General features: G+C 51.6%; 9 protein-coding genes across 9 annotated transcripts; 4 read left to right on the forward strand and 5 right to left on the reverse strand.

The window, feature by feature from the left end:
* Positions 1-69: 69 nt before the first annotated feature.
* Positions 70-2,435, reverse strand: BJX68DRAFT_277034 (sodium:solute symporter family protein; the record flags this gene model as incomplete). The annotated part of the gene is made up of 4 exons (XM_071048258.1): positions 70-1,464; positions 1,511-1,788; positions 1,838-2,099; positions 2,145-2,435. The coding sequence occupies 4 exons, from the start codon at positions 2,433-2,435 to the stop codon at positions 178-180; spliced, it is 2,118 nt and encodes a 705-aa protein (XP_070897415.1). The 3' UTR covers positions 70-177.
* Positions 2,436-4,264: 1,829 nt separating this feature from the next.
* Positions 4,265-5,547, forward strand: BJX68DRAFT_240606 (alpha/beta fold hydrolase). Its single transcript, XM_071040702.1, has 3 exons — positions 4,265-4,829; positions 4,887-5,021; positions 5,073-5,547. Exons 1-3 carry the CDS (start codon positions 4,290-4,292, stop codon positions 5,376-5,378), a joined length of 981 nt encoding a protein of 326 aa, XP_070897416.1. The 5' UTR covers positions 4,265-4,289; the 3' UTR covers positions 5,379-5,547.
* Positions 5,548-5,763: 216 nt separating this feature from the next.
* BJX68DRAFT_268540 (uncharacterized protein) lies at positions 5,764-6,372 on the forward strand (the record flags this gene model as incomplete). The annotated part of the gene is made up of 1 exon (XM_071046115.1): positions 5,764-6,372. One exon carries the CDS (start codon positions 5,764-5,766, stop codon positions 6,370-6,372), a length of 609 nt encoding a protein of 202 aa, XP_070897417.1.
* Positions 6,373-6,381: 9 nt separating this feature from the next.
* On the reverse strand, positions 6,382-8,104 carry BJX68DRAFT_240607 (transcription initiation factor TFIID subunit 7 family protein). Its single transcript, XM_071040703.1, has one exon. The coding sequence runs from the start codon at positions 8,024-8,026 to the stop codon at positions 6,530-6,532; it is 1,497 nt and encodes a 498-aa protein (XP_070897418.1). The 5' UTR covers positions 8,027-8,104; the 3' UTR covers positions 6,382-6,529.
* Positions 8,105-8,172: 68 nt separating this feature from the next.
* BJX68DRAFT_240608 (Bromodomain associated domain protein) lies at positions 8,173-9,459 on the forward strand. Its single transcript, XM_071040704.1, has one exon. It carries the CDS (start codon positions 8,315-8,317, stop codon positions 8,960-8,962), a length of 648 nt encoding a protein of 215 aa, XP_070897419.1. The 5' UTR covers positions 8,173-8,314; the 3' UTR covers positions 8,963-9,459.
* On the forward strand, positions 9,238-11,179 carry BJX68DRAFT_122929 (pH-signaling protein PalC). Its single transcript, XM_071036155.1, has 2 exons — positions 9,238-10,786; positions 10,848-11,179. The coding sequence occupies exons 1-2, from the start codon at positions 9,512-9,514 to the stop codon at positions 11,106-11,108; spliced, it is 1,536 nt and encodes a 511-aa protein (XP_070897420.1). The 5' UTR covers positions 9,238-9,511; the 3' UTR covers positions 11,109-11,179.
* Positions 11,180-11,281: 102 nt separating this feature from the next.
* Positions 11,282-12,096, reverse strand: BJX68DRAFT_240611 (putative NADH-ubiquinone oxidoreductase 12 kda subunit). Its single transcript, XM_071040705.1, has 2 exons — positions 11,711-12,096; positions 11,282-11,593 (listed from the first exon to the last, which is right to left on the reverse strand). The coding sequence occupies exons 1-2, from the start codon at positions 11,934-11,936 to the stop codon at positions 11,508-11,510; spliced, it is 312 nt and encodes a 103-aa protein (XP_070897421.1). The 5' UTR covers positions 11,937-12,096; the 3' UTR covers positions 11,282-11,507.
* A 233-nt stretch (positions 12,097-12,329) lies between these two features.
* BJX68DRAFT_122944 (putative alpha-1,6-mannosyltransferase subunit) lies at positions 12,330-14,246 on the reverse strand. The gene is made up of 3 exons (XM_071036156.1): positions 13,489-14,246; positions 13,144-13,429; positions 12,330-13,094 (listed from the first exon to the last, which is right to left on the reverse strand). The coding sequence occupies exons 1-3, from the start codon at positions 13,889-13,891 to the stop codon at positions 12,410-12,412; spliced, it is 1,374 nt and encodes a 457-aa protein (XP_070897422.1). The 5' UTR covers positions 13,892-14,246; the 3' UTR covers positions 12,330-12,409.
* Positions 14,247-14,734: 488 nt separating this feature from the next.
* Positions 14,735-18,449, reverse strand: BJX68DRAFT_122983 (kinase-like domain-containing protein). The gene is made up of 3 exons (XM_071036157.1): positions 17,290-18,449; positions 16,837-17,234; positions 14,735-16,783 (listed from the first exon to the last, which is right to left on the reverse strand). The coding sequence occupies exons 1-3, from the start codon at positions 18,160-18,162 to the stop codon at positions 15,058-15,060; spliced, it is 2,997 nt and encodes a 998-aa protein (XP_070897423.1). The 5' UTR covers positions 18,163-18,449; the 3' UTR covers positions 14,735-15,057.
* Positions 18,450-18,903: the final 454 nt, after the last annotated feature.

Raw genomic sequence — 18,903 nt, forward strand, 5'->3', positions numbered from 1 at the left:
TTTGGTGTCTGCGTTGGCATTCAAGGCAGCTGTGCGAGAAACGCGCCACTCACATATACTCACAAAGGTATCTATCTATTTTATGTAAACCCTGCGAACTAATATATCTATCCAGAAGAACCGAGGCTTTTTTTTCCCCCTTCCCTTTCTATATCCAAGACATTCTTGATAAAACAGTTATGCTTTCTTCTTCGCAAAAAGGTCCTTGCTCGATTTCCAAATCCCCTTCGCCCCCTTTGCAATCTCATACCTCCCATCATAAAGCGGATAAATCACGACGGCAAAGAATGCGAAAAACTGCCACACGATTGAAACACTCACCCACCCGGAGAAGAAGGACTTGGTGAAGATATAATCACGATACAGCGGCATTGGCCACAGAACAAATGTGACAAGGACGAGGACGACAAAGATAGCCCATGCGATCTTCATCCACCGGTTCAGCTCCTTGAGCGTTTCCTCGCTGAAGGGATGTCGGATGTCGTCAAGGGAAAGCTGGGTTGGGGAAGTCCGGAGGCGAGTGGAGACGGAGACCGATTTCTCGTTCGCTTGCGCGGCGGTGCGCTCGGGGTCGGCGTTGGATTCGGTTGTGTCAGACTTCGGTGTCTCGGTGCCTTGTTGGTTCTTTGTGTCCGTGCTCGCGAGGGACGGTGTGTCGGAGGCGTGAAGCTGGGCTTCGTCGGCGAGTTCAATGCGAAGGAACTCGCGCCAGTCGAATTTGTAGGGCTTGTAGAGAGAGATTACGACGGAATATAAGGCGGGCGAAAAGAATGAGCCGATGGCCCCGTAGAGCGCTGGTAGACCTGCGCCCGTTGTTGTCATGGTGACTTCACCGTAGAGCGCATGGGCAGTGCCGAGCCAGATGGCGAGGCCAGTGAAGAAGCCTAGGACCGGGGAGAGGATCGCTGCTAGTTTTGTCTGTCCGTCCCAGAAAAGAGTGAGACCGAGCGGAATGATACCCGGGCAGGAGAGGATGGGGCGGAAGTAGCCAATCCAGGTCATGTTGGCCCCTCCGTAGTTGAGGGCGATCGAGATGCCGGTGATGAAGATGGCGTGGAAGACGACGGTGATATGGCTTGCGTGCAGAAGCTTCTTGTCGGTGGCCTTGGGGTTGAAGTATGTCTTGTAGAGGTCGAATGAGAGGATACTGCTGACGGCAATCATGGAAGACGAGACCGTACTAGTAAGGGCCATGAATAGAAGCACGAAGAATGCGACAATCCCAGAGTCTCCGATCAGGGCCTTGACAAGGTACGGCATGACAAGGCCAGCCTCCACTTCAGCTTCAGTAATGTCTGCAGGGAAGGTAGGGAAGATGGCTGTGCGATGGAGCGCCCTAGCTGACAATCCGATGACCGTTCCTAAGCCCCATGGGATGCCAAAGACAGCGACCGCGGCGAGATTGTATGCGGGCACGGTAGAGTTGACTTCACTAGCAAAGGACTTTTGCCAGAAAGCAGTATCCTGCATCTGTTAGCTTTGAACCAAGCGCTTATGATAGAAGACTCACCATGACCACGAGGGCGAGGTTTCCGAACTTCAAGATCAACCCCCAAATGATGGCTTCCTTGGATTTCATAGTAAGCAATGATCCCTCGTAGTTACCGGAGATGTAATTCTCGCTGGCTGTAGCCACGACCTTGTCGTAGAGGCCGCTTAGTCCACCGACGGCGTCATGGGTCAATATCGACAACGTAAAGAAGATGATGAGGATTAGGGCCACAGCAGTGTGTAGGAAGTCAGTTAGGAAGGTGGCTTTGAGTCCTCCGACCGCAGTGTACAAGACCACTAGATCCCATCAGCATTATCTTCGACCTTGTCGAGAAAGGTAACATACCTCCTAATGGAATCAAAATAGTGGCAGCAACAAAGTGCATACCAGAAATCCCATATACTAGCTGAGAGCCAACAAGGATCATTGAAGCACAGCCGAAGACATTGTTCGTCAGGTTCAAAACAATAAAGACCAAATGTCCCACTGTGCCGTATCGCATTTTGATGATCTCCAGAGACGTATGCGCGTAAGGTACACGAATCTTGGCCATGACTCCCAGAGCAGCCATTAGGGCAATCTGAAAGCAGAGACCGGATCCCCACCACTATGTCTGTTAGCTAGGCCTGGTGTTGTATGAAGACGGACTGACCAAAGGGACTGCTAATCCGTATCTATAGCACATGGCGGCCGACAGCACCGTCTCGTTGATCCACATCCAGGAAGAAAAGACCGCCGATGCTGTTAACCCTGTTCCGACTGATCTATTTGCGACCATGAACATCTCCGAGGTTGCAGAATCCTCAGACAAATAAGCCTTCTGGACCTTGATGGCAATCAGAATGACACCGCAGAAAAGAACGCCTAAACCAATAAGCAGGCCATAGGCAGTCCCCTGGGGTACCAGGTCGATCCCATGAATCCCAATCTGTGCCTGAGACATGGTATAGTGTAGAGGAAGGTATCAGTCAAGGGAACAAGATAAAGACTGGCGGGCAGTTAGAGACCTCAACCCTGGACCAAGACCACAGAGGATCTGCCCAACTTTATGTTGGAGCCGACTCATGGCTTGTTGATCCAGTTTCTCGCCATCCTGATGCAATCCTAAACCCAGATGCTAGTAGTTCGGAGCTGTCACGCAGTATGATATTGATATCGCGTTATGCGTCTACCGGCCGAGAAACAGGTGCGATACTGGAAAAAACGGAATAGGCCAAGGTCAATTCGCTAATATATCGTCCAGTGTGGGTACGCAGTTGTGGATATTTGTATGAGATTGGCTGCTGGGGAAGAGTATCGGGGTGAGCAATGGAGGAATGGGATGGCGTGCCAGGATTGCACTATGGCAACCACACTAACAAACCCACGACGGCAAAAGGCCCCTCGACAAAAATTAGCTTTGGAGATTCGAGTTAAATGAAATAAGGACTAAAATTTGAATATGAAGAAAGAAAGCTCACTGGATCTTCATCGATCGTGGTCCCCGCGGCTATCTGGGAAGTCCATTCGCTTTCCCCATGTGTTAATGACAATGTATGCAGGTCGCTGATGGCGAAATTCGAGAGCCAAGCTTGAGGCAGCAATACCAAGCTTGACCAAGAGTGCAATCAAGAAAATAGTTCCCAGTGTCCAGGAAGCTTCACAGAGTCAAGAATTCTCAGGTACTTGGCTCTATGAATATCCATGCGAGTGTCGGTATCAGGTCACAGAACTGACTATAATCAATCACTGAACTTGTTTTTGCCTGTCCAATATCTAAAGGTGAGTAAGTTGGGAATGAATCAGGAATTTAGAAGTTGTCATAGAGGCTGTTTGCTGTTCAATGACGATGTTGTATCATCTGAGAGCCAATTCTAAAACAAACTCACCTTGCCAACCTTCACCTCTACAAAACTCAACACGAGGAGCAACACCATCAACCTGACTGCTATTTTCTCCCCTCTACTCAGAAAATCTCACACTTCAGGTTTGACGCTATTTAAGGTACATCTCCGCAAAGTTTGCCAGACTTTCAAGCTTCCTTGGATACAACCGAAGACCACAGATCTAAAGGCGATCGCCAACAATTCGTTCGCATCAAGTATGGACGGACTAGGACATGAAAGTCGTGATGATCTGCTGTGAACCCATGTGGACCTGAGTTGATGTGATCTCTCAGCAGTGACGAAGATAGTCTGCTTGTCGAATTTTCGAGGCAACACGCACCCGAGTCACGCAATGCGATCGAGAGCAGACAACGAGGATTTGGAGACGGAGCATATAATACAAATCTATGAGCAATAATTGCTATATCTGACTTGACCACGCCACTATGATCAGGTCAAGCGCAGCATATTCGATGAAACACAGATGTCGACCGAGATAGACCTTCAATGACGAATGTTGCCAGAAACTTATTGGCAGAAATCATCGATGCTGAGTAACAAAAGGTCGCTTATGAATGGCGTATACTGGGCTAAATTAAGCTTATTTCTAGTACCACTCTGGGGTACAACAGCCCGTCAGACAGCCACTCCAAGCCTATCGCTGACTAGCGGCCAACAAGGAGGGATGTATCTGGATACTTTGTCAAGACGATGTCAAAGTCGCAAAGGGATCAAGATCTCTGAGCGTGAAAACAACTACACTTTGACTTATTCTTGAAGGCGATGCATGCCCAGCGACACCACCAAAATGTCTCCGAAATGTCTCCGTCTTACACGCGCCAGCAAAGACAAGCAAGGGAAGCAAGCATAAATGGCCATGACGACGGGACCACATTGCATCTATATCCTACTACTGATGTATTCTCATCAAAATGGCAAGCATCGCGTTTCCCCATCTCGCACGGCGCCATATCCTTTCAACAACACATACCTACAGCTACGCCTACCACCCGCCATCCACACCCTCCCTACCTACACTCCTCTTCCTACACGGATTTCCTTCATCATGCTACGACTGGCGTCACCAGATCCAGTTCTTCTCTCGCCAAGGTTATGGAGTGCTCGCCCCAGATCTACTAGGGTACGGGGGCACGTCTAAGCCCACCGATATCAACGAGTACAAGAGCAAGAAAATGGCTGCTGAAATCATCGAGCTTTTGGACCATGAGTCCATCAACAAAGTACACGCCGTCGGCCACGATACAGGATGTACGCTTCTCTCCCGACTGGCGGACTACTTCCCGAGCCGTCTACTGTCGTGCTCGTTCCTGGATGTGCCCTACTCGAAGCCAGGACAGGCCTTTGCTCTTGCCATGGTCAATTCCATGACGAAGCAGTTTCTAGGGTTTGAAAGATTTGGCTATATTGGGTTCTTTGTCAGGGATGATGCGGGTCGTGTCCTTGATCAGCATGTAGGGTTTGCGCTTTTCTTGTTTGTGACAAATGTGGTTTGTTTCTAACCTCTGCAGTCTGAATCATTCTTCACTCTATTCTACCCTGAAGACCCCGACCTCTGGATTGACCACGTCGGCCCGACAGGCGCGATAGAGGACTGGCTTGTTCAAGATAAGAAAGCCCCATTAGCGCCATATATTAGTGAAACTGTAAGAATCACATCCTACCAATCACGAAAACAAACAATCTAACAACCCTAGGAACGAGACACCCACCAGCAGATACTGCGAAACAGTCACAGCTCAGCCCTCAAGTGGTATAACGCGTTAGTCGAAAACATCAATGCGGAAGATGAGAGAGCCATCAACCCGGAGCTTGCAATGCCGGTCCTAATGATATGCCCTCAGCCTACGAGGCTCGAATTACCGGGGGTCGAGGAACAAATGAGGCAGGTTGCTTCCAATCTGACTTTTGAGAGAGTTAGCACAGCGGGACACTGGATGCAGCTCGAGGCACCGGACGAAATCAACGAGGCCTTGAAGGCGTTCTTCGAGGAAAATAAGTAGGTATTGAAAGCGACCGGATCGGCTATGCATTGCACGGTAGTATCTCTGGGAGAGACGCGGTCATCAAACCCTAAGACAAAACAAATATACCATGATGACAGATGAGAATGACCAAGCAATACGATACAAGATAGCAAAGAGATAATATGACTTCACTCCCCTCGATCCCCACGTTGATCCGCAGCGCCACGCACCAGGGACCTGAAGTATAGGATTCCATGCTCTTGACGTCATGTCCACATCAGCATATAAAGTGTAGAGATACAACCAACCAATTCAGGAAACAACATTCTTTACAACTCTTATTCGAATAACAATCAATCAAACCCTCGACTAAACAAGATACCAACCTACTTCACCAAAATATCATACAAAAGCCAACAAGATGCAATCAACCTCGACCGAACAACCCCCACAACCCCCCAAAGAATCCGCCTACACCCAATCTAGCAACCCCGTAACACACAACCCCAAGGAACAGCGCGAACAGCGCACCCAATCCTCAAACTACGGAGACCCCGTCTCCTCCATAACGCGGGGCGCAGGCTCGAAGCCTTCTACAAACTCCAGCATCCAAAGCCAGCGACACAATGACTCACTCAACGCCATGCGCCGCGAGGGCGACGTTGACCTAGACTACGGCGTCGAGCAGCAGCCGAATGAAGGTGCGATTGCAAACGCGGTTCAGGGCCAGTCGAGGCATAGAATTGAGGATGAGGCGCGTCAGGCGGGTGCGCATGCGGGACCTGTGGGGAGGGAGCAGGGACCTGGGGCCCCGGCGTTTGGGGAGGGGGTGACTACGTTGGAGAATTTGGATGAAAAAGGGGAGGAGCATAAAAGGATTCTTGGGGAGAGGGTTGGGAGGACGCCGCCTCTGGCCAGCGAGGAGGAGCGGTTGGAAGATGTGCGGGAGAGGAAGCTGAAGAAGGATAGGGAGTTGCATCCGGCAGATGTGGTGGGAAAGGCGACGGGGGACCCGGTTGTTGGGAGGTAGACGGATGATAGAGGATTAAAGATATATTTTGTGTGTGATTTAATGGAATGTACTATTATACACGCTGTTGGTGATTACTGAATGGGTTTGTGGACATAAATCGTATCAAGGTACACAGATGGGTATCAAAACAAATATTCGTGTAAAGAGTGATGGTTTAGCTGTCGGCGTCGTCGCCCTCGCCTATAGAGATCTTCTTGAGAGCGAGATCCTGCTTCAACTCGTGAATACGCTTCGCAAGCTTGCCCTTGAGGATATGATTCTTCTGTTGCTCCCACTTGACCGTTTCTGAGCGAATGAGTGCTTCCAGTTCCACAATCTCCTCACGGTGCTGTTGTATCTGCCGCTGTTGCTCGAGCTGTTCATCGTCGAGTTCATCTTCTGGCGTGCTTTCGTCTCCGTTCGATGCATCGCTTTCGTCACCCGATGTGTCAGGGCCAGCATCTGCCGCTGGTGTTGAGGGCTTGGTTGCTATCGGTGTACCGGCTTGGTATACACCGATATCAGGTGCTTCTTCGACCACGTCAAGGGTTGCAGCATCCGCCCCTGCTGCTAGAGCGGCCTCCATCTCAGCAGCGAGGGTGTCTTCAAAGTCTTCAAACATGCCGTCGACCTCCTCCATGGCTTCGTCAACTTCTCCTTCCGCATCCTGCTCATCATCATATTCGTCGTATTCATCGTAGTCGCCGCTTTGCACATATCCTTCAGCACGATCAAACGTTGTCTTGTCGATCAGCTCGAATCGCGGAGGTCCAATGGACGCCTCATCCTGGGCTATCAAGTCTTCGACTGCTTTCTCGACCTGCTCAATCGTGCGGGTGCTGATGCGATCCCGGAAGCGGCGTTTTCTGACCCATCTAAGAGGCGGCGCTAAGCCATGCGGATATTGCAGAGTTTTGTCGTCCAGAGTTTGAACTTCAGCAGGGAGAGGATAATCCATAGCCTCAGCCTCGGTAGCAATAGGTCCTAGAACCAGGAGCATCTGGCAGATATCTGCTGACTTGTACCATCCTCGCCTGTCCCAACTCTTCATGCCTTCAATGATACATGGCAAATCCACCAACGCAGCGGCATACTGCTTGTCCCTTATTTTGAGGACAGCCCTCCGGCCTTCGCGTGTAAGTGGCTTGAATGAAAATTCGGATCGGTCAAATCGACGTTCGGCTATCGCACGCTGAAGGTATTCGCAGTCTTCTCCTGGCAGCATGCGTAGAATGAACTGTTCTTCGATCGCAGGGTCGATTTCGGTGTCCGATGCTTCCGAGTCATAGCCAACGCCAACCGGTCTGTTCGGCACAAGTCCCTTGTTCTTGATTCGGATGGACTGCAGTCCGGGCTTCTTGGATGGATTAAGCTTTAGTCGTTTAGGACCGGCCGCCGGTTGTGCTGCGCTCGCAGCGGAAGGCTCCTCCGGGACGGCTTCATCTGCGGGTCTCTTTTTCTTCTTGATGGTGATCTTTGGCTTTTTTGGCTTTTCTTGCTTCACTTGTGGTGCTTCTTCAGTGGGCTTCCGCGCGATTTTCAGGGTGAGTTTGCGTTGCAGTGGTGGAGGTTGATCTGCTGGGGGAGCCGGAGCTGGCTGAGGTTGCGGCGGTTCAGGCGCCTTTTTCTTCGAGAAGGTGAGTTTCAAGGTCGGTCGCGGCGTTTCGGACATTTTGCCGGTAGCGGCTATGTGTAGCCGCTGATGCGATGATATGAAGTTCAAGCAGTGTTGTGTTCAGAGGAAGATCGGATGGGAAGAGTAGAGGAAAGTACGCAAGGCGGCAGAAGAACCGAAGTTGTCGGAGCTCTCGTCCGCCTTCCTCTTGAACTTAACATCCATCAACACAACCACAGACTCACTTTCTTCTCTCCTTCTCTAGCGTTTTTCTTTCAGTCTTCACTCAAGACTCACTTACCCACTGGCAACATATTCATTCAAGTCTGCTGCGGGTCGCTCACCATGTCCGGTCCGAACCTTCACAACGCTCTCCTCCGACCACCGATTATCCAGATTTTACGCGCAACAGGGTTTCATTCTACGCGTCCATCCGTCCTCGACACAATCGCCGACCTTACCGCTCGATACATAATGCTACTGGCATCTTCCACATCCGAACACGCCGCGAACGCCCACCCACACGATCCCGTACCCGTTCTAGAAGACGTTTATCAAGCGCTACAAGACGCCGGCGCATTGCGACCCCAACTACGAGAATGGGAAGAATGGTGGCAGGGGGAGGAAGATCTGCGAGGACTAGAGGGGTTTCTATCATGGTTTGCGGGTCCGGCGAATCGCGAGATACGACGAGTCGCTGGTTTTGTTCCTAGTGAGGGCGATGTGGTTGATGCCGACTCTGTCGAGAAAGAGGACTATCTCACGGCATTGAAGAAGAAACACAGCAAAACGGGAGAGGAGTCTCGGTATGCTGGGACGGTCCTGGGGAAGAATGCCGAAGATCATCCGATAGTCATTGAAGGCGGTGCTGCAACGATTCAGGAATGGAGCTCTCAGATGCGGTCGCGAGCGCCATACATGGCCGATAGCGACTCGTCCGGTGTCAGCAGTGCTCCGAGCAATCTTTCTGATACCGAAGGCATGGAGGTGTGAGGATGAAGAAGTGTGTTGCAATTGCCTCATGTTGAGCATGAGAGCCCTTATTTTTCAAACTACTCGCGACTACGGCTCCTAATGACCCGGAGAGGAGGCAGAATGCGTGACGCTTATCGAAGATCATCCGAAATATCTTTCTAAACACCAAGGCGGCGAACTCACGGCGTGGCCGTTCAGACCGGGGACTCCGATGGCTTGACGGCAACACGCCTCGAACACGCAGTCACAACACATGTATGACAGAGCACACCCTTGAGTGGAATTTTCCAACCGAGAGCCACGTACCTCGATTGATGGTAACAGACTGGAGGAGATGACCGGCTGTCTCTGGGGAAGATGGAATTGAAGGCGATGGTGAGCGTATTGTCAGGCTACAGAGACCCACCCGAAGCAAACACTCTGTATGTACATTTACAATTTAGCATACAAGCGAATCTAATGGATGATTGATGGCGTTGCTCTTGGCTGCGGCCTGGCGGTGACATCAACCGCATCTACGCCCAACGTAACCAAAACTTCCCCTCCACACCACTTCAATCCATCGCCATGGTCTATGCATTCGACCTGCCGACGACCTCACACCTCTCTTTTCAGAGCTATTTATCGTCTCGCACGCATCCCTCCCTCCCGCAGTCCGCAACCACTGCCCGACATGCCTTCCGCCTCGCGCTCAAAGCCCACAGCCGCCTACCCCGCGGCCCGCAGCGCGACTCTCACCTGAACTCCGTTCTCTCCGCACTCAACGACTACCTGCCATACCTCGTCGCAATCGCCCAAGGCCTCAATGGCAGGCCAATCGACACCACAGCAGCCCCCTCCGTTCCTTCAGCTGAAGAAGTCGAAGTAAGCCCGCGCGCTGAAATCGAGCCCGAATGGCGAGCAACACTCACATCGAGCTCCATCTCCCTCAAGTCCTCTCGACCGACAAAATCCGGCCGCACGCGCGGACCCGGCATACAGTATGAATTAGCCTTCACTCTTACAACATTGGGCTACGTCCTCAGTTCTTTAGCCCGGTCAGGCGTCACCCGCACCCTCTACGCATCCTCAACCCCCACCACAGAGCAACGTACAGCAGCCGTCCAAAACGCAGCCAAGAACCTCCTACAGGCAGCTTCCATACACACGCTTCTCTCCTCATCTCCCTACTTTACAAATGGTCTGGAAGCTTCTGTTGCGCCGGAGTTAGCCCCCGCGTCGCAAGTGGCGCTGTCATCCCTCGCACTGGCCGAAGCAACCCTCCTCGCAGTGTTAAAGGACGATTCATACGTTGTGGCATGTATACAAGCGCGCAATCCCAATGATAAAGACTGGATGGTGCGGGCGCCAGAGATCCCCAAGGTCCGCGCGCATGCCTTTGCGCGCTTGTGTATTCGCGCCGCGGAGTATGCCGACCAGGCAAATACCGGGCTCGGCTCGGTGGGTGCGGGAGGCAAACGTGCTGGGATTGACGAGGATTTCGTCACGTATACGCGTGTGCTTGGTCTCGTTGCGCGGGCGCGGGCATGCCGGTTTTTCGGGATCGATGCTGAGCTCGCCGGGAAGATTGGAGATGGGATTTCGTGGCTTCGCGCGGCGAAGGCGGCTCTCGGACTACGAGGTAGTGGCTCCGGGGAGAAAGAGACCGCTACGAAAAGCCGGGGTTTGTCGAAGCTGAAGCAGGGATTTAGGGAGCGGCTTGAAGAGCGTCGCATGGAGAAAGGTGCGGGGGGTGAGCGGGTAGAGAAGGGCGAGTTCGGGCCTGGGGATAACGCCGGCCGAGAGGAGGAGGGAAGAGTCATCGAAATGCTGGAAACGAAGTGGGTACGGATGAATGATACTGTAAGTTTACCTACCCATGCAGCTGCACTATCTCCATGCATTTCCCCGCTCACAACGCTAGATCAACACGCAACTGATTCCATCCTCGGCGGACTACCTCGCCAACCTGCCCTCCGGTCGAGATATTTATCCCGCGCCTGCTGCGTTCAAGCTGCCGTCCTTGGATGAGGAGCATCTATCCCGAATGCGTGCTCCGCCTACGGAGCTTGATTTGCCTGAGCTTGAGGGTGAAGATAGTGATGTGGAGAGTCCAGATGCACTGGACACTCGGGCTCTTACACCTGGCGCGTTTCCTGACAGGCCTGATAGTACATATTATTGATACCCGACATATATCTCATGAACTACTTTGAATCATAGTAGTCAATGTTGAATACAATGTGATATTTTCTCTGGGTAAATAGATCGCAATACTAAGTTGCATAGCAAAACCACCGAGCAAAATCAAGCTCCAACGACCCCAATGCCGAACTACCAATCATACCAGCGAAGACATAAGACGGAAATAGTACATTGATGTACATGATAAGTTCAGTTCAAGCTAAATCACAAATGCCATTCGATAACCCACACACAGGCCGGCCGGCGCAGACAGACAGACCGTATAATATAAAAGAAACACATGATATAAGAATCTATCCCCTTCAAACATCGAGTTTATTCAAGCTCGAGCTCCTATCCCCCGAAATCCTTCCCAACACAGCGAAAACCTGGCATCCACTTATGTTGACTTGGACGCAAAGTAGTTCTTCTCCTCGAACAGGTAGCCCTTGATCTTGCGCTCGCTCAGCAGTTCAAAGTACTTCTCTGTAAAATTGACACGATTAGCCTCAATTCCAGCTCCATTGCCAATTACACCTCTCTCAATTCCCTCGTTCCTTCATCCCAGCACCCACAGAATCAAAATCAATCAAGAAAACTCACCCCTCAACTTCCCACACTTCTCCAAATGATTGACGCCCTCACGCGCATAGCACTTCCCCAGCTCCTCACCAACAAGTCTAGACATCATTGAGCGCACCCATTGCTCGCGGATGATGGCGTCACGAGCGTTGTGGACCGCGACGCTGTCTTCGAAGTCGACGCCCTCGTAGGTTGGCGGGACGGTGGGTTTCTTCGCGAGGAAGGACGCGGACTCGGGGGTTGGCATTGTGATTTCGATTTGAGGGAAGGAGGAGGTAGGTAGGTAGGTAGGTGGTAGGCGGGCAATTCGAGAAGGAGGGTATGCGAGTCGGAGCTTAGATTGGATTCCGATGAATGAAGGCTTCCTCGCTCGGGCTTCTGCCGGATGAGGAGGTGTAATGCAATTGGACGGCTGTAATTGGGTGAATCGTTGGCGGTCAGAATAGGTGGATGGTCCAGTCTTGAGGACATGACACGTGACTCTATAGATGGTATGTACGAGAGATGACTCCATCGTTTATTTTTAATTTTTTAATGCGTCGTGATGAACTGGATAAATATAATTAAGTATGTGAATGCTATGCTCATATCTATATCGTATACAGTAAATGTATCAAGTAAAGTCTAACCCCAACTCCATGCCGAGTGAAACAGCTAAAACATGTGGCCGTGTGCTGATAATGTAAAACAAGCTAACAGAAATTAGAATCAAGAAGCGCATTACTCCTTCGGCGACTCAGCAGGGTATCCAGCACCCTCGCTGCCTCCAAAGGTTGCGGAGTACATGTCTTCAAAGGCGTCCTTTATGCGCGCCCAGAGACCGCGGTTCAGCCACGCGCTGTACTCCCGATACTGGTACATCTCGTCCCAGCAGTCACGGCCGAAGTCGCAGCCGGCCATGTTGACTAGGAAATCCCGTCCGCCTTCCATGTAGTGGACTTTTGGATCCATTTCGTCACCGCATGCTCCTGGTGGGAACGAGTTGATGTAGCGCTGCGGGACAAAGGCGACGCTGTTACGGATCCATGGGTGAGAGGCGTATAGGTATTCAAGGGCGTCTTGCTCCTTGTGTTCCCATTGCATGTGCCTTTGCTCATACATGAGCGGGTCCCACCAGATATCGAGTAACCGCTCAGACCAGAGAGATCGGTGGACGAAGAACGAGCCGAGGTTGAATCCTCCGCAGTCCTGAGAAAGCAGGAAGTGGATTGAGGAAGGGTCGTTGTCCCCAGCAGCTGAGCGGGAAAGTTCGTCGAGGTACAGCTGGACCGGAGGGTGAGTGATGTTCAAGGGATTGTACTCGTTTATATCACGGTACGTGATCTCGCCTAAACGGCTAAGTAGGTGGCTCTGGAGAGAGTATGATGGCTCCATAATGAAGGTGTTGAGGTCAAGCCACCAGAACCTGTAGCGGCGTTAGCACTGCCTGTGAAGCATATTTCCTCTAGACATACCATTCTGCTTCGGGATATTTGCGCATAGTCTCGCGCAGAATGTCGACCTTCTCCCAGCCCTCGCGCCATTCGTGCGAATAGCGTTTCTTCGCAAGCATATTCACAACCTCCAACTGGTACCCCCATCTTTGCGCATAGTCCCGCTTGTTTGCGACACTGTTCCGCTCGATCGCCCATTCTCTCGCGCCCTTCCACTCCATAACTCCACCTTCAATATTCGACTCGAGTATAATCACAAACTTTCGCCCGCCTCCAAACGAAGACCGCCTGAAGACCTCGACGAGCGCTAGAAGAAACCCGCTGTTAGGACTGATCAAACAAACACACGAGATTCGGAAGACATACTAGTCCAGAAGAAATAGTATCCCAAGAGAAGAAAAGCCAAGCCCAGTAGAAGCCGCGCCCTCCTGCGTCGCAAAACCGTCCTCCCAAACCACATCGAGCGCCAGCCCGGTCCTCGCCTATGTGTATACCCATCCTTCTCATTATATGCCCTCGGAGATCTGGCGCTACGGAAACGTGGAAGTGTTGCTGTAATCTGACGTTTGGATCGCGAAAAGAATCCGTTGTTCCTCGTCGAGAAGGAGGGGTAGCCGCGGACCTCGTCGCTTTTCGCTTTGGCCGCAAGCCATGGATCGGAGGGACTTGGGGGGTATAAGCCGCCGTTAGGAGTCGTGGTACCGCTACCTGGGGTCAATCCGGGGCTGGACCACCCTGGGCGGGGAGAGGGTGATCGAGTCAAGGACATTGGCTGAGATTATAGAGACGGCGAGCTTCTGGCTATTTATATTCCCAGGTGCGCCAAACCGTGTCGGAGAGACCGTCTATATCGAAGTTATGCGGAGATTGTAGGCCTCAAAGTCTAAGCGGCACCTGGGTCTGAGGCGATAATCGCAAAGCTCTAATTATTCGTTGCGCGAGCGCAATTGCGAGGGGACGTTATCTCTGGGGGGCGAGACGGCGCAAATCAAGGACGGGAGCGGAATACTGCGTAGTATTTAGGGAGACCAAATAAAGCGGCCATTTGGTGCCAGTCAAGGAGAAAGCAATGCGATCTGGTCGAGCCCAGCTCGGGCCGAGACAGAAGCGGGAGGTTGTTGAAGAATGAAGCCACGAAAGCTGAAGCCAGAGAAGATCATTCCCGGGGCCGCTTCGCCAGGGTCCTACGTAGCCCGCTGCTAGGCCCCAGGGTCTGGAACAAGGGGAGCTTGCCGCGAACGGGTGCGCCGTTTCCGTCCCTTGAAGGCTGGGGGATCCACGAGCGCTAGGGCCTAATTTCCGTGGATCAGATCCTGAAGGTTGTGCACAATGAAACTTAATGGGAGGCCTTTTGCTATTTATGTGATAGATGAGCTTCTATACTGTCCTTCATCTTACTAGTACCTGGCCATTTCAAAGAGACAACGGATCCGCGACTTGGTTTCAGAAGGGGAGACTTGGGATGCACGGGGTCAAGCTGAGACATTGCGTGGACCTTCAAGAGGAGCCAGTATCAGACCGGAAGCGAATGATCACTGCTAGTTCCGCGTTTTGTTCGTTTCAAGGAGACGTCTAAGGCTTCAGTTCGCAAGGTTGGGTTGAAGAACACAGCGCTATGTAAGTACTCCGTACAAGAGAGCACTCCGTTTTCGGCCACATGGTGGCCTAGGCATAGTATGACTTCCACATTATTCTAGATGAGCCAGAGTAAAGATACATGTGTCGCTTTCCAAGTTTTCTCTCTCATCCATATCAAATCATTTTCGTTTGTCTCTCTGTTTTTCTTTTCTGCGTGTTTTCTCCTATTCGAGACGAGAACTCCAAAACGCAACACCAAGCAAGGGTTAGACAATGACATTCTTTCCAAGCCGTCGTATAAAGTCCAGAATTAACTTGAAATCAACACCGCCCATAACCCAGTATACAAACACAGCATTAGACCTTTCCATGTGCCTTCTGCTGCACAGGCTGTTGGTTAGCCGCCGAATCTTTAGCCATCAGATGTCTGCGGACCGAGAACCCCTTTTCATGCTCTGGCCGCTCGCGCACGCTGTCTCCAATATAGAACTCGCATCTGAATTTGAGGAATGCATTGCGGCCGCGGTATATCGTGATGATGTCACCGGTATACAACTTGCCGTAATGAACACGCCCATCTGGCCCTTTGCGGAGCTCGATGTCGTTCACCCAAATGCACTTGCGCGTCTTCGTTGAGAGAACAGACATCAGCCCGGGTTCAGTCTTCCAGTCCTGTCCAGAAGCAATGCGCGTCTCGATTCCAGGTGTCCAAAAAGTCACTTCGAGGGCATAAGCTGGGACTCGAGCATCCAATGGGTCAGGATAACAGATACTCGCTTGAGGACCACGGCCCCAGGATGTCATTCGCTCCTTTAGGGGTAGGGTAAGGTCCAAGATTGACCCAGGAACCGTTATTAATTTACCATACAGGGGTCGTGACTGGTCGGGTGAAATAAGCAGCCTGGGAATTACGACAGGCCCGCCAACTTGGCCAGGCTCAGCCCGCGGTTGGAGTCCCAATCTCTCAGAGTCGTCGGGTATCGGCAGACCGGTTTTGGCGTCCATGGTATTGGCAAGTTCGATGTCAAAGATCTCGCCTGCCGAGGTTGCGGATTCGCTGTCGAGGCCAGTTGTGCGCCGCGTAGCACTATCATCCGAGCTGGAACGTTCACTCGCAGTATCCGGGATTGGTAACTCGATCCGTCGGCTAAACTTGGCGGCCCTAGGCGTCGGGTCAGAGTCGAGTTGCCGAACCTGCTCCCGATCCTCATCGTCGCCGGCCGCGGCATCTTTACTGGGTCGACGGTTTGGTGTCTCGGTGGAGAGTAGAGGGCTGCTTGAAGTGCCAGGGTGCCACGAATTCATGTTGAGCTGCCGAACCAGGTTCTCAGCGCCCAGTAAGCTAAGTGCCGATCCAGTAACAGGGTTTTCCGGGAGGGACAGGACGGAGTTGAGACTCATGCCATCACTGATCATCGACTCACCGGTGGAAGAAACAAAATCGTGGATGCTGAAGTTGCTATCCTCAAAGGCATCCATGCCATCTCCCAAGGCATGGGAGCTGCGCAAAGCGGATGATGTTATTTCTCCAAAAAGGCGCCTGGGAGTAGATTGCTGAACGTCCGGAGAGATCCCGATATTCGGAAGCGATGGGTAGCGAACATCATGAGGGGGCGACTCGATCCTAGGTCGCTTCGACTGAGCCAGGTCGCTGTCGTTTTGACCTAGCTCGGCTTCGAAATCCAGATTGTCCTCAAGGGAGATCTGAGAGGCATCCAGTTCCTCGGCATCTTCTCCTATGTCGGAAAGTCCGCCTGAAGAGTCAGACATCATATCATCCTCGTATTCGTCTAGATCTGGGACGTCAACTATCCATGGGTGCTTGAGGCAATCTCGCTCCTTGGGCCGAAGTTGGGGGTCACGGTTGAGTAGCTTGGAAACGAAATCGACACCCGCTTCCGAAACGCCGGCACTACGTAGGATATTGTAGTTCGGCTCGGTAGTCATGATGGTTCGCAGCATCTGGGCTCCTCGGTCATCGCCTCGGCCTGTATATGGAGGAATACCGGCTAAGATATGATAGAGAACAGCACCCAAAGAATACATATCGACGGATTGATCATACGGTGAAGTTTTCGGTGGCCTGGTTCATCAGCCATGGACAACTTATCGAGCGAGAAGAGAGAAAGAACTTACGGATCACCTAGTCTGCGTCGCTTCCTCACCTCGCCACGGCGGTACATCTCATATTCGGGGTAAACTTCTGGGGCGCAGTATAAAAGCGTTCCGCAGAAGGTTTTGAGGAAGGTCTCTTCTTGCACAACTTTCGACAGACCGAAGTCGGAGAGCTTCACCTTCAGAGGATCATGAGACGCAATCAAAATATTGTCAGGCTTGATGTCACGATGTGTGATCTTTCGCTTGTGAAGATACCGGAGCGCATGAAGAATCTGCCGAGCAATGGTTTGAACCATGTCTTCCTGGAGCTTACCAACCGCCAGGTATGCAGACAGCTCTCCACAAGGGACATACTCCATAATAATGTAAAACCACCGGTCGTGCTCTTTGTGCTCAATGAACTGGACAATGTTTGGCTGTTGAGTAATATCATTAGCCAGTGCTTCTGCCATCTAGGTCCAGACCACTTACATGCTTGAGGTCCTTCATGATCCTCATTTCATTATCGACCTTTTGATCTAGAACACCATTCCTCATAAAACGACGTTTGTCAAGTTCCTTGCAAGCAAAGACATGACCATGCTGCTTTGTGGCTAGCTTATACACCACGGCGAAAGCTCCCTTTCCTATCTGCCCCGTGACATTGTACGTCGGGCCGCCCGACCAATGCATCCCGAAGGTATTCCAAGACTGCAGGCTATGGGTTGACGGTAAGCGGCGTGCAGGTTGCACAGCGCCGGGTCGTTTTTCTTGAACATGATCATCAATGTATTCTTCGAGATTTTTGTTGAATGTATCACTATGCCCATCCCTACTAGGCACGCGTACCACAAACTTGACCTCGTCTTTAGAATTCTCACCATTGACCACTTGGATGACGGATCCATGGACTAACATTCTGCTGTTATCCTTTTCTCTCTTGCGAAGACGAAAATCGTCTACAATAGTGCCATTGGTCGACATGTCCTCGAGCATGAGAATGGACTGCTCTGTGAGGTAGATGCGAAAGTGAGTGTTGGAGATACGCCTTGATGTAGAATCGGCAGCGAGGAGAATATCTGAACGGCCGAGCGTACGCCCAAAGCAAAACCCCATATTCGGGTCTTTTACTTTCGACGAAAGTCTAAGAGCAATGTCTAGAGAGCCTCCATGTACCATGTCTTGCTGCAGAATATGCCATGGTGCGACATGAGCCGTTGCAGCCACTGCCTCGAGGGCCGCAGGCGAGCTGGGATGGAGGATACATATGACGTCTTCCAGATCTTGTCCCTCAAGTCCAGAATTATTAAAACCCGCGCGCCGAGGATCCGTGCAGGGCTGAGTTGATTCTTGCGTTGCTTCCATCCTGGTCCGGTCGGTCGCAAAGATGAGTCGGATCACCTAGGAGGAAGCCCAACGACGAAGATATGGGGATATGATGCCACAGGGGTCAAATAGTATGTGTGAGTAGCCAGCGCAGTCCTACAGATGGTCCATGTCACAGATCTGACCTGCATCAGTATTCTGAGTTTAATATCAATGCCGGCAATGCTCTGACAGTCAAACAGCCGGTAACTTTACCTTTCAGGATACAGGTAAAGTGAGACCAACTGTAGTGCGAAGACTTAGGAACCTGGAAGCCTCTTTCGGGCCGCTTTCTGAGTTCCAGTAATGGATTTTGTCCGAGAGCCTGCGCGAATGAGTGTTGTCCAAAGAGATCGCAGTTGATCGGGGTTCAACCAGAGATCGTCACAGGCGTATGCGAGTAGGCTTCTTGAGAAAATCCAAGGATATCACTGCTGTCGAACGATAGCGGTGAACAGTTCTTTCCAAAATGTGGTCCAAGGATTGCAACGAGACGTCATTGATACAAGGGAGCGACAAAGGAGAGTTTGTACACGGAGACTAAGGGAGGGACGATGTATTTCTGTGGTGGGAGCTAGCAGTCAGTCATGAGGCGCTTCTCAATCACAAAGGGAAGACGGGAGCTTGGACGTACACAGTTGACATCCGCCTCAGCCATCCAAAACACAACCAGCAAGGCTGATTTTGGTAGAGGCTTCTGTTGACAGAGCGGAGTCGGCAACGGGGACAAGACAAAAGGCT

Source organism: Aspergillus pseudodeflectus (genome assembly GCF_044049435.1).
Source record: "Aspergillus pseudodeflectus strain CBS 756.74 chromosome Unknown BJX68scaffold_31, whole genome shotgun sequence".
Classification (NCBI taxonomy): Eukaryota; Fungi; Ascomycota; class Eurotiomycetes; order Eurotiales; family Aspergillaceae; genus Aspergillus; species Aspergillus pseudodeflectus.